Source organism: Meleagris gallopavo, chromosome 1, assembly GCF_000146605.3.
Source record: "Meleagris gallopavo isolate NT-WF06-2002-E0010 breed Aviagen turkey brand Nicholas breeding stock chromosome 1, Turkey_5.1, whole genome shotgun sequence".
Classification (NCBI taxonomy): Eukaryota; Metazoa; Chordata; class Aves; order Galliformes; family Phasianidae; genus Meleagris; species Meleagris gallopavo.
This window is the reverse complement of record NC_015011.2, coordinates 70,370,662-70,387,245: the sequence shown is the minus strand read 5'-3', so window position 1 is coordinate 70,387,245 and position 16,584 is coordinate 70,370,662. Positions and strand designations below refer to the sequence as shown.

The following is a 16,584-nucleotide window of genomic DNA, read 5'->3' as shown; positions in this document are numbered from 1 at the left end:
TAATTTCTTTGGAACAGGAGCCCTGATTTCATTTTCATTTGGAAAGACCCATACACATAAGTTGTGCTATATAATTACATCTTCCTGGAAGTTCCAGCTACACTGCAGCATCTCTGTCTTCTTGAGTTTATTGCTGAATGCAATGAAATGATAGAATATGGAAGAATTTTGCAAGACTGAGGACCAGATTCTTACATTCTCTTTTTTTCTTGCCAAATAAATATATACTGATGCTTGCTAAAACAAATGTTATTTTTGAATCTTTATCCTACTTAATTATGGCCTCATAATGAACTGGTAGCCAGAGGGCATTCATACGCAAGCATATTCTGTGGCAGCAAGAAATCCATTTAGCTCAAGTAGAATGGGATTGTGCTTTCAGTATTTAATGTGGGGACTCTATCCCCACTGGCAACTTCCGGAAGCTTTATAAGTATGCATCAACAGACTCATTAAACATTGGTATTCCTCAATGAAATTGAACTCCTGTCAGCAAGCTGGGATAAGCTTTAATGTGGGGAATATATAATTGTTTGGCAGAGTGCTGCAATCATGTCCCAGTCCAGTCCTTGGTTTACAATGAGCCCAAGAGCCAACAGCTTGCAGCTAATCATTATCGTTTCAATCATAAAATGGCTTGGGTTGGGAGGGTCCTCAAAGATCATCTAGTTCCAACACTGGCTGGGCAGGGTTGCCAACCACTAAGGCATTGGATCAGGCTGCCCAAGATCTCAAATAAAGAAATTTCTGGGTTCAGGTGATAAAGATTTGTGAACTTGATTTAGGAGGTTTCCAGTTTCTAACCTTGTACCTTGCCAGTTCTTTATATTTACATAGGTAGATGTTTTCAATATGTATTTTCACTCTGATTATTCCTCATTCAGCTGTCAACTGACTGTTCTGTCTGTGTAGAGAAATTGAGCCCAGGATGGTGTCAATGAACACTGATTTGTAGATCATCTGGGACTGAGCTTTTGATATGTATTAGTGCAAGAACTGAAGAGTAAAATAATTCCTCTTCCAAATCAAAGTACAAAAGAATTTCAAAAAAAATCCAGTTGTATTGTCTATACGGCTCTTGATATCATAGAAGTAAGGCAAGAAAGATTTGGATATTAGAATTCTAGCTGACTTTTGAGGGCTGCTACTTTGGCAGGTAAAGTCTTTAAAGTTTCAAATTTACCAGCTTTGATTTGAATGTCAGAGAAATTAAGATGTTATGAGACTAATATCTTATTCAAATATTCCTGCTAATACTTCTCAGGACATAGCCTGTAATTCCCTGCTACTAACTAGGAGTACATTGCTATTTTGTCATAATTAGTTGTACAATTAAATGGAAATTCTACAGAAAAGAGGATGAAAAAATGTCTAAAATAAATCTTATTTTGAGGAGATTCTCTTTTATATCATCCTGATAAGACAGAAGTGAGATTTGCACCTAGTGTGTATCATCACAGGTGCACTAGCTACATCAGAGCAGTGACAACTGGTGCAGCTTGAGAATCTGGCTCCATACTTTCACAGCAACTTCTGTGCTGGGGCATCTTTGAGATGCCAAGGCATCTCATTTGTGCCATTTTGATTCACTTTGCTTTTATATATATATATCCCATATGATGAAACTCTTTAAATTTGTTTCAGCAAATTATGTATCTATTTTGTTGGTAAAATTTAGACCAAAGCATATGGAGTTGTGTCTTTTCAGATGACACCAATTCCACTATTGAGTGAAGGAACTTAATAGTTTCAGTCTTCAGAATATTCAGATAATTACTTCATGTGCACTTATTTCTGCTTTTTATAATGATGCTGAGTAGACAGAACAATCTCTCGAAATTCGGATGTTCAGTGATGGGGGAAAGTGAAGAACTATAATGATCATGGTAAATAAAATGCAAGTGCAGCATGCAACAGATGAACTAAAACTTTATTAAAATTGGAGGGAAAAAAACAAGCTACTCTCAAGAGAAGAAATGTAGTCTTACTTATGCCTGTAAGTTAGAGATCAAAGCTGTGCAGAGACAAAGACAAAAAGTTTGGCAATAAATGTGTTGACAGTTCCATGTCGGGTAAGTTGCATTTGAATTGTCAGAAGAAGGTCTCTGGGCTCTGTGATTTGTCGCTGCATGACCACAATGCCACTGTGGTTGTTCACTTTTTTTGTGGTGAAAAAACCCTCCTGGTTCCCGCTGATGATGGACAGCAGTATTTTATCCCCAGGGACAGCATTGGAAGGGCCCATGCGGAAAATGTCGGTGGGTACTTGAATGTTGGTAGGAAAAGAGAGATGATAGTAGGTTATTCTCAGAGGCAGGCTCTGGCACTCCTTATTTTCATTACAAGGCAAGCGCTCACAGCGACTGCAAGAAAAGTGAGAACACAAGACAAGAGGAAGATTAGCGTACATTCAGCAAGCGTGATAGGAAAGCAAGGGCAGTGGGGATGGGAAAAGATATGTTGACTTGCATACTGTATCCATTCTTCAGCCTGGCAGCTCAGTTATACAGCGGACATTTATTAAATAAGGATGAACTTGTTTGTAGTTAGTGCTTTTGAAGGAGGGTTGCCATTTTTTGGAAGTGTTGCTCTTTCTTTGCAAACACAGGTGGACTTGGTCTGGCACCTCAGACTATACTTTTTAAGAAGAACATCAGTTTTTTTTACCTTTAAGTTTTACTATCTTTTTGATTGTGTATACATTAAATAAAGGAGATGATCTTAAGTGACTGGTGAGTTAGTTGTGTCCTAGTTTGGATGTCCTTCTAGGGTTGGATTTTAAGACTGACCAAAGTATTCTGACAACAACACCAACAGTGTAGGTTTAGAAGTAAAGCTGTAGAAGACATTGATATTTATTAGAGAAGAGGTACTATAAATACTGCACTGTGTACATTCGTTATCTGACAGCATTCAGGAGAACATAAAAATTGATCCCTTGCTGTATGTTAAAGTTTATTTGCTTTAAAAACAAACTTTCTTCCTTCTCCTGAGATGGTAGAGTATTTCTCTGTGCCATTAACAAAATCAACCTAAGTAAGTCAATTTAACACACTCCTAAGCAAGAACTGAAAAAATCCAACACCCTGATGTCTCCAGCATATACACTACACATTCAGTACACTCTTAGGCAGGCTCAAATCACAGGAATGATACTCACGAGTGAGGAAATACTGGTCTGCTAATGCTATCGCTGAGCACTATATTATAGCAACAAGTTCATCTTAATAAAAAGAGATCGCCCATACAGGCTTGCAAACATTGAACTCAGTTCCAGTGTCAGCACCGGAAATCCAGATCTTCATGAAAGGAAGGAAAAAATCTCATCCTTTCCTGCTACTGAAAGAAGTAAAGTTGGACTTGAGAAATGTTTAGAATATTGCATAAAAGGGAAGATCACATAAATTTCAGATGAAAAATAAGCCCAATTCATCAAATTAAAATTGGTATCCAAATATGCTCTCTGATAGATAATGGAAGTAGAGGTAGACACACAATTAAGGATATTGACTTCAAAAAATTTCGGGAAGATCAGGTTATGAGCATGGCTCCAAATCTGCCTCACAATAGCTATGAATCAATGAAAGTATATTCCAGAATCTCTGAACTTTGTACAATATTCAGTCCACATGCTGAGATTTTGGAACCTAACATGCTCATTCATTTCTTTACAAAGGAATGCTCCAGCCAGAAAGGACAGTTTGCTTCTTATTCCCTCACAGTGTGTTAAGAAATCTGACTGCCCATTTCATTTATTTTATTTTGACATATAAAATTAAGCTTTTATCAGGAATATCTGGTATCAAAAGAACTGTGGCTCATTATATGCAAAATATGCATTTTCAAAAAGAGTAGTTAAAAGCACCCTCAGTTCTTCAGTTAATGAGTTGTATGTTTTCTTTTAACATCACTTGCAAACCAAAGTACAAAGCAATTCTTTGAAGACTTAAATGCATTTTTAATTTTATTCATATGTGTGAAGAGCAAACACAAGTCTTCACAGGATGGCTATCTAATTAAGTGTGGATTCTCTAGGAATATTTTCAGGTATAGTAAGTTCTGCAATCTTTTCTGAAATGTCATCACTAACTCCACAAAAGAGAATTACTCAGCTTTAGCATATTATTCCGGAGGCTATTTGGTTTTGTTGAAATCATGAAACAAGAAAACACAGTTAATTACTTAGTTGAAATTGTTTTCTCCATGTAAATATTTTTGGAAGCCCATATATATTCATGAAAATGCCACAACTTACTCTTTTGTAAATGTAAAAAGTTTTGCAATAGTCAGATTTTTTTAAAGAACAACAACAACAAAAAAAAAAACCTCCATAAGATTTGGAAAAAGATACTGTGCTGATTCAGAAAGGTATTTGTGGAGACAGATGTGCCTGGGGATAGGAGTTAAGAATTATTCAAAATTCATCATCTTTTATCTTATTCTTTGGTGGTACTCACTTACACACTGCACACTTCACTCTAGGTTTAGTTAATGTGTGCTAATTGTTCCTTCAAATAACCACAAAGAAGAGATAGCAAATATTATTGCTTTCAAGAGCCAGAGTTCATTCTGGGGTCATGCACCACAAAGGCAATAAGCAACGAGCATTTAAGTCATGGTGTATTCTCTAGATCTTATTTAAATGCTACCTTTCATGGGCAGAAGAAAATCATACAGCAGGAGTATTCAGTAGCTAGTGATTGAGCAGCCTGAGACCCTGGGTGCTGCTCCACCTCTCTGACATCTCAAGATGCCTGACCATCATACTGTGGATAGTGTGCCCAGGATCATAGGGAAACCTATAGGAGAAGGGATGGGCTGGAGGAAGTACAGGTATGTAGTTGGTAGAGTTGACGTACACTCTGCATATTCCTCCCTTCTCGAGATGGAAACTTTAGTTTTAAGATGTAGAAGACACAGACCCATCTCCATTTAGTTCTCAGAACTGAGCCTTTACATGTTGTCCTATTCCCTGGAATTGGTGTTTGTATCAGATGACCTGCAGAGGTCCGTTCCAACCTTAAGCACTCTGTGACTCTATGATCCTTGATTTCTTCGTCTGTCTTTCTCAACCAGGCTCATTCCTCCTATCACCTTTCTTTTGCTTACTCAAACCTTTGCTATGAGAATCTTCTACAGTGCCAATTCTCCTATTCTTGCTCCATGTTCTCCTGGCTGACACCTGATTCTCTCAATTTCAACCTCACTGCCCTAGCCCCACTTTTCTTTAGTATCTCTGTGCAGCCACCCCAAACTATTTGTTGCTGTGATGGTCTGCACTCAAACTTGGCATTAATCAATCTTTACCAGCAAGGTGCTGACTCTGCACTGATTTCCATGGTTTCTTTCCCCCTTGTCTCTGAATTGTTTTACCCAATTTTACTTTCCATCCTTCAAGCACCTCCCAGATTAATTCTCCTCTCCTGATCACAACTTCAGATCTGGCCCTCCTTACTTCAGCCTCCTTACTTCAGCCTCAGCCCAAAGTATGCCTTTCCTTCTTAGCTTTTCTCTTACTTGTACTAGAAACACCTTTCATTAAGTCTAGCATGTAAAAGTTCAAAAGAAAGATGCTGAGGAGCTATCAAGGTTGGCAGTGCTGGGCCCAGGACAGCTAAGAGCTAACATTTCAGGGAAGATCTGGCTGCTTTATATGTGAGAACAGGCTAAGACAGTCTTGGTACATGCACATTCTAGACTGCCTTAAGGGCTGCAAGAAGATAGTCTTCTAAATGAGAAGAGAATTGTGTGCTGCTAAAACAGAAAGATTTCTCCACAGACAAGAGAATTTAAATTGCATTGAGAAGGACAGTCAGACACAGAGAACAACTGCCATTGGAACTTAATGATCTTTGAGGTCCCTTTCAATCCAAGCCATTCTATAACTCTGTTATGCTGAGAAATCTTCATAACTGAAGGATTTGCAGCAAAAGTTAAATACCTTTCAGAAATACTCTGGTAGACACGATCCTATCTTGATACACAAAGGCTGATTAACCATCAAGGTCCTTATTTTCTAAGGATTATGAAAAAAGCTAGCTGCAACAATTTTTTACTTCAAAAATTTCAGAGGCTTTTGGTAAGGATGAAGATAAGTGCAAAAGTAATCTCCTAACAACTTCAGGTTTCTGCTCCAAACAGTTAAATTTAAAAAAAAAACAAAAAACAACAACAACAAAAAACTTCATGCACACGAAACAACTTGTTTCTGCCTATCTTTGTTCCTGAAAATAACTGAACTGCTTTGGAAGAAATTTGCCAAAACCTGAGACTGCATCAGACACCTGGCATATAAAATTTCAGACATTGGTTACATTTTGGCATCTTTCTAAGCAATTAAAAGCCGGTACTAATAATGAGAAGAGACAGACTTAGTAATACACACGTAGGTTTAAAATATGAAAATATTTCCCAATCTGGCTCAGTGCGGCATACTTTTTTTCACACACCACCATAACTGCTTCTTTATCTTTACTACTATTTTTCTTGGCTTAAGTATTACAAATGTTTGACTTCAGTGTCACATAAAGGGAATTTAATTGTTATGCAATTTGATAACAAGAAGTGTTTGGCAAGGGCAGTGCAGCACGTTAAGTCCTATTGTGAGGAGTAGTAAGTAAGTCATAATTATCCTTGGAAAATTACCAAGCATATGGGTTTCTAAGAGCAAAAAAAACAACAACCAGACAGAATTTAAGCAAAAGTGTTACGACCTTCAGAATGTTAAAAGTTATTACATTACGGACCACACCATACCAGGCGCTTTGCTGGTCTCCAGGGAAGCTTACACAGGGTGTTTGCTCACAAAGCAGAGCATATCTGTACACCATTCTGAGCTTTCAGCCTGTAGCTTCTGACAATCCTGCAATTACATCACCCAGTGGCAAACATTTTTGCTATAGCCACCATGCAAAAATCTCTGCTTTAAAGGTATTAGGTATGGAATTTTTAGATCACTGAACAACTGTAAATAAGGACTTTAAGGAAAAATCAGATTCAAAAAACTTTTGTTTGAAGGACTGAGACTCATTAAATTATAGCTGATTGAAAGAAAATTAGGGGTATAGAGTAAAAAATCTTGTGAGGTGCCAACTTGACAGGAAAAATGCATTGTCTTTCTTATGATATGCCAAATTAGTGAAACTGGAATGTGTTTTGAATGAAAGAGAGGAAACTAGTATTGATAATAGGTAGGTGTTACAAGAAGCAAACCATTTTGATTTTAGAGCCTTGGCACGAGATTAGGTGAAAAAGTGATTTATCGTGCAAAGGCTAACAAGGATCAGTTAGCTATCAGGTATGTTGCCTCATATATGCTAAAAAATAAATGATTCAAGAATGTATAAACTAGTTTGGATGTAGAAAAGTGGTAAAGAGCTATCCTGAGGAACTAATCTCCGGTGGGAACAAGGTAACCCGATATATACACCTTGATTCAGGCATGCTGGTATAATAATCTCATTCTGGTTTACCAGAAGAATATCTATTTGTCCACTACATTAACTTGGACTTCTTGCAATAAGGATAACTTGTATATTCTCTTTCACTGATGAAATGACATTTTTTGACAATACATTTAGGATCTCTGTCTGCAGCTGTTGAGAGGGGGAAGCCTAATAAATCCAAGAAGATAATAATTAAAATAATTAAAATAATTAGAACTTTACTGAGCAGCTACAGGATTTGTGTCTGACTCACTGCCTAATTATAGTCTTGGCACATCAGATGGATCTCTCCCTATTAATCTGTTTGAGTTAGGCAGAGTAAGCCATTACAGAGCTGTAACAACCCAGACAGAAAAACAATTCAGACATTCTATTACTTCCAAAAAAGATCCTTAATTTCTCAAATAGCCATTACTTCCAACACTTTCAATACATAAAAATACAGAAAAAAACCCGACAAGATGAAAATGGAGTGTGTATTTGTATCTATTTCGTACAATGAACCTTTTAACTCTAGGATCTCTATAAGAGTGAAAATCTGCTAATTCTGCTTAGTGGCCCATTGTAAATGACTTTTTTTGAATTAGGTTACATGATATTGATAATAAACAGTCCATTCATGTCATGAGACACTTCTTGTTTACTAACGTGACAAAAGTAATTTAAAATTTAATTACAACTCATGCTTTTTAAAATACAAGCATATTTTATAAAAACCTGTTTTTATACAATGAATTTCTATAACATTCTTATCAAATACATCTGCTAAACTACTTACATTTACATTTTACAGCTTAAGGTTTAAATGGAAACTAAATAACCCCACAAAATCTCTCAGAGTAAGAAAAGCACCAGTTTTATTCTACAGTAAAATTACAGAATACTCAACTTCCTCAAAGGGACTATGGATGTATGAACACTGAGAAGAGCAATAGTGGGCTGATGATCAATGTGATTTATCAGCTTTCCTCTCCAGCTGATGCATACACTTACCTGGGTGTGGTGCACATTAGAAGAATGTTGAGCAGCCTTCTAAAAAACATCTGGAGTACAGGGTGGCCATAAAGCCATGGGACAGGTGGAAAAATATACATCTGCATCAGCCATATAGTTATGCTACTGATATTTTGCAACTTCTCCACATTGCTAGCTGCTGCCAGCTGCCTCTCCTCCCATATCTATTTCTCCTGTTTTAGAAACCAGAATGCATAAATTTTCACTAACCTAGGTTAAGAGACAGTATAAAAGATGACTGTCACTGGAGTGTAATAGTAAGCAAAAACTGAGGGTGAAAGAAAAGTCAGAATTTTGTAGCTGAACATAACTTTCCTAACAGACAAGGCAGCTAGAGAGAGAACATCATTTTATGCCTCTAGAGATCATTACAATGCAAACAATTGACATGTGGCAACTTTTAAAGGGGCTGAAACAGGACTACGAAAAAGAGATATGAGTGTGTGCAAAGTATAGTGTAAGCCTACCAATAACATACTTATCTGCCAGAATGCCTTACATATTCAGTCAGCATTAGTATGACATTAAGGAGAGTCACCCTAGAAGATTGTACCTTGCAAAGGAAAGTACTTACGTATCTCCAGACTTGCGGTAATTTTCTGGACATTCCAAAGACAGACAGCGAAACCCTCCTTGGATGTTAAAGCAGGTCTCATTGAAAGAGCAGTTGTGAGTTTCTGTAACACATTCATCAATATCTGCCAAATGGAAAAAGAAGAGTGGGTTAAATACACGCTTTTCCTCTATTTGCTGGTGCCAGATGATGAAAGTATCATATTATGTACAACAGAATATGGGGTGCAATTAAGCGCTATTACAGGATTGGGTAGCAAGGGCAGGAGAACAAAAAAGAAGAAAACTAACCCAAACAACAGGCAAGAACATGAAAAGGAAGAGCAGCAGTGCCACTAAGTGGACAAGATCTAAATATTTGATGAAATATCTATAGCATGATGATATTTCCTTTTGATAGTTAAACTTCATTTCACAATGGGAGTCTTCACTGAGTTCGTTAGAATTCTTTAATATAGTTAGAAAATTTTTACTCCACTCTATAGGAATTCTATAGAAATTTCTATAGGCTCTTATTTATTTTTTATAAAATATTAGCCTCTACAGATTTCAAATTGTTATTGATTACTTTGCCTATAAACATGTAGGAAAGGCGTGTTTTGAAATTTAAAACCTTCTCAAAACTTTTCAGAAGCCCACAATCTCCCCCAATTAAGTTTCCCTGCAGCTATAGGGACATACCTTGGCAGTTGCGTGCATTGGGTGCCAACCTGTAACCCGTGGAGGGACACGTACATTGAAAGCTCCCAGGAATATTAACACACCGAAAAGAACAGATATGACCTCCAGTAGGTAAAGCACATTCATCAATATCTGCAAGAAGAAAACAGCATTAATTTACTATGTCTGCATTACGTTCAACAAAGAACACATGTATGGTATTCATGCTGTGAGGTTCAAACACTATTTTTGTTCGGGGTAAGGAAAAAAAAATCAAATAAGGGCGGTTCTAGTCAATAAAGAGTGTCAGGAATAAATGGAGGAATGAAAATTAAAATCAATATAAATGTCTAAGAGGCAGTCTGATTTTGTTTTGTATATGGGTAGTGACACTTTACATTGACGCATTATTGAACAAATTTACTATAGGGAGAGAGAAGTATTATCTCTATTTTTATAAAAGGGAAAATTAGATGTTTTGCTCAAGGTCTTACTGTCTAGTAAATCCCAGACATCTGATTTGTGTTTTCAAGATCCTTGCCAACCACATCTTCCTAGTATTTGAGCAAAGGCTACTTAAACATTCGTTCAGAGCAAGCCATAAAAAGAAGATATATAAAATACTACATAGTATTACATAAACATGGCTGTATCTTCACTTCTTGAAGACAAGAAATTTTTTGTTGATCAGAAAAAAAACCAAAACATATCTGTTAAGATAGAAGAGTATGCAAAGATAGAGTTCATTGTAAACAACAAAATGATACCTTGCAAGCACAGGTACTTCTAGACTAAGACATGGATGGAAGATCTTCATTAAGTACAGTTTCAGTTTTTCACAGGAAAATACGAAGAAGAATCAGATGATAAAATGCAACAATTACGATTACATGGAACTGTTTATGCATGATTTGGTGTGAATAAAAAATGCTAACTCATCCTTTACCTGCAAAGACAGTTCTTACCTTCACATGAAATTCCATCTATGTCACTAAGTTGAAAGCCACGTCGGCAGTAACACTGATAAGAGCCATACACATTGGCACACTCTTGACTACAGGGGCTGCTCTCACACTCATTTAAATCTGAAACGCAAAATTAAATATGTGATACTCAAATTTCTTGATATATTTGTCACTCCTGCTACAGGATTGAAGCAGAACTTTGAAAAAATAACTGGAAGTAATGGGCTTTGGATGTATTACTCTCAACAGGGTCTGGCAGTATAAGCTACTATGTGCTGTTTCCCACTGTCCTTCAAGGTGTGTGACCTGGAGGGAGTCATTAGTAACACACTTGCATTTTTACTTCTGGGTATCAGCAATGCTGGTTGTGAAGAACTGGTCACATCATCTAGCCAAAGAGCAATATATTGGAACTGTGGACTGCAGTGGCTTTGATTATTCATATCAGCTTTCATGTAATTAAAGGCACCAAATGGGTTATTTATTATGCTATCCCAGTGCAGTCTTGTGAGCTAAAATCAAACAAAAATAGCTGAACGACAACAACTACATCTCCCACTACATGGTCAGTACATATGACAGCAGTACCTTCACATGACCTGCCATCAGATGAAAGTTTGAATCCCATGGTACAAGTGCAGTAGTAGGAACCAGGAGTATTCTCACACTTGTGAGCGCAAAGGCGACCTGGATAGCGTCTGCATTCATTGATATCTGCAATGATAAATATATACAGAGATCTGTGGATTGTCTGGCTTCCCTAAAGTAGTACTCTGGATGAGAATGTGGTCTTGAGTTTGATTTTTATTTTCTTGATAGAAAGGGAAGGAATTGCTCAAAATACTAATTAAGATGAATCCCGGTGCACAACTGAATTAACTGTATAAAGAAGAAAATCACCTTGATCTTTCAAAGGAATGTTTTGCTGTAAGTGCATGTTAAACAGAAAATAATTACATGCACTCTCATCATCTCACCTTATAACAATGTAATTGAGTACACATTGACAATACTAATACATCTCCCTTTAAAGTATCTGTATCTTTTTAGTATGGTATTAGATTTATATAAACAATATAGCAGTCAATTTTACTTTCAGATGAAAGAGCAAAGAGCAATGTTTTTTACATAGGTTCATTTTCTAAAATGCCATTGTTAATAGGTGCAACTTACCAATACAAGTTCTACTGATGACATCAAAAGAATACCCAGACTTGCACTCACAGCGGTAATTGCCTGGTCCATTTATACAAACATGTCCTTCACCACATGGCTGATTAGAAGATGAGCATTCATCCACATCTAAAAAAAGAGAAGTGATTGAAAGTATACTTATGAGCATGCAAGTTGAGAAAAGAGCAACATGTTAACCCTTATTTCAGATGCATATTTTTGTGCCCCTTTCATTTATAAAATAAAGTATAAAATCTTGCTGCCTTACAATCGTGTCACAAGCTTTCTTCAGTGGTAGTTGTAAAGTGTTTTGAAACAGAAAGGAAGACTGATCAAACTACAAGCTTCAATAAGAATAAAGAGTAATAAATGCAAACTTTCAAATGCTAAATTTTTACTGAACCAGGTAAACAACCAGCACTTGTGCTGCAAATATTGATGAACTTGCGAGGTAAGAATAATCAGGAAAATAGGTAACTTTTGGAGGAAATCAGGTGCAAAATTATTTTATTAGAATACTCAATATTCATGGAACAATTCTTCAGCTAAGGTAAGATGTCAGAGGACCACAGTCAGTTGTGCTTTGATAAACATTTACAATAATTAAAAACACATGCAGAACACCTCTCTTTAAAAAAGCCACTTTAGCTAAATGTCAGATCAAGGCATGTATGCCTTTCAACTGTATTTGACTATCTTCTGAGATACATCAAATGGCAGGTGGGCCACTGATAATGTCATTTTGCAGGGGTGATCATCACTTTAATTCTTCTCAGCATATAGAGTTTTATGAGTTATTTGAAGGACAGAGAGGATCTTTGTCACTGTTTATGTGCTGGGACTGTTATGATGGAAAGAACAGGGTCAAGAATTGATTGTAGAAACAAGAAAAACTTTGGGTAGACTTCAAGAAACATGCCAATATAAACAGGTGTGGTTCATTTTCTTTAAATTGTTTTATTTTTCAGAACTGTTGCTTACCTACACATCTCGTTCCATCTTCATTGAGATGATAACCTCGGCCGCAGCTGGGTGAGATTCGCTGACAGGTGTATGAGCCATCAGTGTTGATACATATCTGACCAGCTGGACATGGCATGTTGGTACTCAAACATTCATTGATATCTGCAAGAGCACAACAAGTTAATGTAATTATCTACTCCCTGAACATGCTTCTTACATCCTTCATGGTCTGAAAGGCTCTACTCATGGGAAAGCACAAATTTATGTAATTTAGCCTATGTTATTAAGACTGGGAGAAGTATGGAAAAGCAGTGGAAATTGGGTATAGAATTTGTATTTATTTAAAAGCCTCTGAAAGTCTCCCCTAAAAGCACAAAGAGATGATCAAGAACTCAGTTTATCAGCTCAACCAGGTATTCACCATAGATACTTGTCTCATAATGGGCCTTGTCTCATAATAGGCTATCCATATAAACATGTAAGAACTTGAAGAGCTCTTGTATGTATCCAAAAGACTATGCATCCCTCCACTATTTATCTTTTTACAAACTAGACATCATATCAGTCTAGTGAAACAGATATCCTTTACGTATTAAAAATAAAGCCTAAGAAGTAAAACCCCAGAATATGCAATGAGATGAAACTAATCTATACTAGAGTATGATCTAGTGCAATGTATCTAATTAAGAAAACAGAGAACTTGCTGTTAACCAAGGTTAGCAACGTGCCATTAGTTTGGGGAAAAGGAGTTTCAGAGTGAGAAATCAATGGCTATGGGAGACAACCTTCATCAAACTGAAATGTTAATGTATCTGTGATCTGGAAGTCTGTAGGAGCAGTTGCTGCTGGTGAGCATATGAGCCTGTGCCTCATAACCTTCAGCAATGTTCAGTTTCATGTGTGTACTTAGCCTAAAATTTTTCTTCCTACATTACTGAGATATTTTGTACTGTGGCATTGCTAACTGCTGAAGAGTCATTGTGTTCCACTTGGTATGGTATTAAGCAAAATATTCCTTTGCTGGAAAGGATGTAAATTTTTCATTCTTTTTCCCTTCTACTGCCACATAGGGCAGCCTTTGATTCATATTTTGTAAAATCCACCTGTAAAATTGCTTTAGTGATTATTTTATTTCAGGGGATGCTGCAAATTGGTGTGGCTTTACTAATGTCAATGTGGGAATGCTAACTCCTACAGCCATGGATGTAGTGCGACCTGTGGCAGATGCATGTCTTCAAAGAGTTTATTGTGCACAGTCATCAGCTGCCTTCATTTTAAAGGCTTCAATTTTGTTTTCAGCATCAGTGTTGCCGGTGTCGGATTTCAGTGCTGCAGAGTATGAGATGGTCAGGAGAACATGGCAGTGAGCTAGAACTGACAGCTGCTGCTGCTCAGCCAGTTCCACAAGTTCAAAACATGCTTTGCCTCTGGGGTAATTTAGTTAGGTTGAGATTTGAAAATAACACTTAAGGGTGTAACTGATAGACTGGTAGGTCACGAGACAATTTCATTTAGAGTCTGCTGGAAAGTAGTAATTGTAACATATTTACAATAAGGTTCTAATTCTATTTTGTAGAAGCCTCACAATAATTTGACAGGTCTTGGAAACAAGGCACTAGCACAACAGTTTATAAGCACTCATTAAAATAAAACTTCTCTCTACAGTGTATTATAACCAGCCCATCACCTGTACACAGTAAGACTCTTCATAAGCCATAACTAAAGGGGGATAGGTCTACTATGATACATATACATATACACCTGTAGAACTTCTGCATGCTAGTATAAACAAAGTTGTTACAGAGGATATCATAACTTACAGTTTTTATACTAAGCCTTAGCTAAAATCTTTTGGATGGTGGGAGATTATACACATCACTTTTTTTTCCCAATTTTCCTTTTCCAGATAAAATCCCCAAAGACTTAAAAAAAATTCAAACACAGCCACGTAATTTAAATACTTAAATTTCATAGTTTCAATATTTAAGTCATATTCAGAAGACTTTTGTCCGGAAATTTTACCTGCAGGACCAACACGAATCTTTAAAAAAGAGAAAAAACACATAATAGAGAAATACATACGCACATGAAGAATGACTTGAGAAGCTCAGAACTTACCCAGTGAAGCTATAATTTATCTCATAAGCAGCACTTAAGCATTCGCTGAGATAAGAGAATATCTTACCAATACAGTTGCCTAGAGCATCTTGTATAAACCCATTCATGCACTGTAGCTTGGGTCGGCAACGGAAAGATCCTGGAGTATTCTGACAGATAAAATCGGGGGGGCAGTTATGAGTACCAGTCTCACATTCGTCAATATCTGGTACATCACAAAAAAAAATTGTTAGGAGTTTGACAAACATTTTCAACACATTTAAAATACAACACACAGTTAAAAATGTCAGACAGATTAAACCCACAGCACACCTTGTGCAATTCAGTGCAATGAACCAGAATCAATCTCAGGGAAAAAAAAAATCATGTATGTGTGCACACTCTCACAACTAAAAGTTTCAAAATTACTACAGAGCAACTAAAGCACCATGTTCAGCAGTGTTCAGTCTTGCTTCAGCACTGTGCTTATGCATAGGCTTAACTTTGAAGTCATTGCAACTTAATTACATGTCAGAGAGTTAATTTTAACATTAAACTCAAAGTGGACTTTGTTCCTTTCTTTCAAAAGGGAATTAGCTGGCCTTGATTCTCATCCATACTAAGGTCTCCTTAAATTATTCTGCTTTAAAATGCACATGATTTCTGTATACCTTAATATTCCATTCTAATTCATCACAGACAACAAATATTTGTGAATAAATTGTCATTCAGACAAAACAGATAAGGAGTAACAAGGCTTTATCCAGGAATGTAGCCTAGTCCACATGCAAGTAACTAAAATTTTGTGTCTGCCACCTTGCAGACAAAATGGGAAGAAATCTCCTGAAATTACTAAAATGAAGGCAATTCCTAGCTATAGGATGCCTTATCTGCCTTATCTTTCCCATCGATACAGTGGACAAAACAGGAGAGGCAAACTGCTAAATCCTGTGAGATTCAGAAAATAATTATGGAGCCTGCTTTAAATTTTTGATGGTTTAATACTGAATTGGGATAAACCAGCAGAGTTTTACATGTTGCTCAATTCAGTAATGAGACAAGTATTTTCCATGTCATTTTACGAGGCTTTAAAAAATTATATTCTAATTTCATTCCTCTTCTATTTTCATTACTATTAGCATAATGTTAATAATTAACATTATTAGCATATCTTATCCAGATAGGAAATTTCTAAAGGTAGCAGCATGCATAATTTAATGGCTGTACTCCCACTTTTCCATCAGAGAAATATTGTTAATACTTGCTGGTAAGCAATTTGTTGGCCTAAAACTGATGTAATTTACATCAGTAGAAATTTTACTTGAAAGGGAGCAAAGCTAGACCATAATAACTTTGAAAATTATTGTCTGCATATTTGGGGGGTTTTCTGTTGGAGTCTGTTCATCAGTTCTTTTTATTTCTGTTCTCGCCCGTCCCTGCACTCTATTATGCTTCACTGATCAGCTCCTATAATAAAACCTTACCCAGAATTCTGGCTAAGTTCACTTACTCAATGCCACGAAATTATAGTCTGCTTTTAAACAATTCTAAGCTCTAGAGGAACGTACTTCTTCATGGTGAAAATCAATTCTACAACAAATGGAGTTTGCTAACTGTATACTTTGAGTTAGATGCAACTTGGAATCAGTCATTTATTGAACAAATAAAAAGAAAAGACTTTTTAACTCCCTTTT

The 16,584-nt window shown here is 36.5% G+C and overlaps 1 protein-coding gene across 1 annotated transcript in view; it reads right to left on the bottom strand.

The window, feature by feature from the left end:
- LOC100542822 (fibulin-1) overlaps nt 1–16,584 on the bottom strand; it is a gene marked incomplete at its 5' end in the record, with an annotated part of 37,784 nt that overhangs the window by 5,184 nt on the left and 16,016 nt on the right. Inside the window, 7 exons of the mRNA XM_010716484.2 lie at nt 9,034–9,157; nt 9,714–9,845; nt 10,658–10,777; nt 11,246–11,371; nt 11,831–11,959; nt 12,812–12,955; nt 14,979–15,116. Coding sequence (XP_010714786.1) covers nt 9,034–9,157; nt 9,714–9,845; nt 10,658–10,777; nt 11,246–11,371; nt 11,831–11,959; nt 12,812–12,955; nt 14,979–15,116 — 913 coding nt within the window. The remainder of the gene's footprint in view (nt 1–9,033; nt 9,158–9,713; nt 9,846–10,657; nt 10,778–11,245; nt 11,372–11,830; nt 11,960–12,811; nt 12,956–14,978; nt 15,117–16,584) is intronic.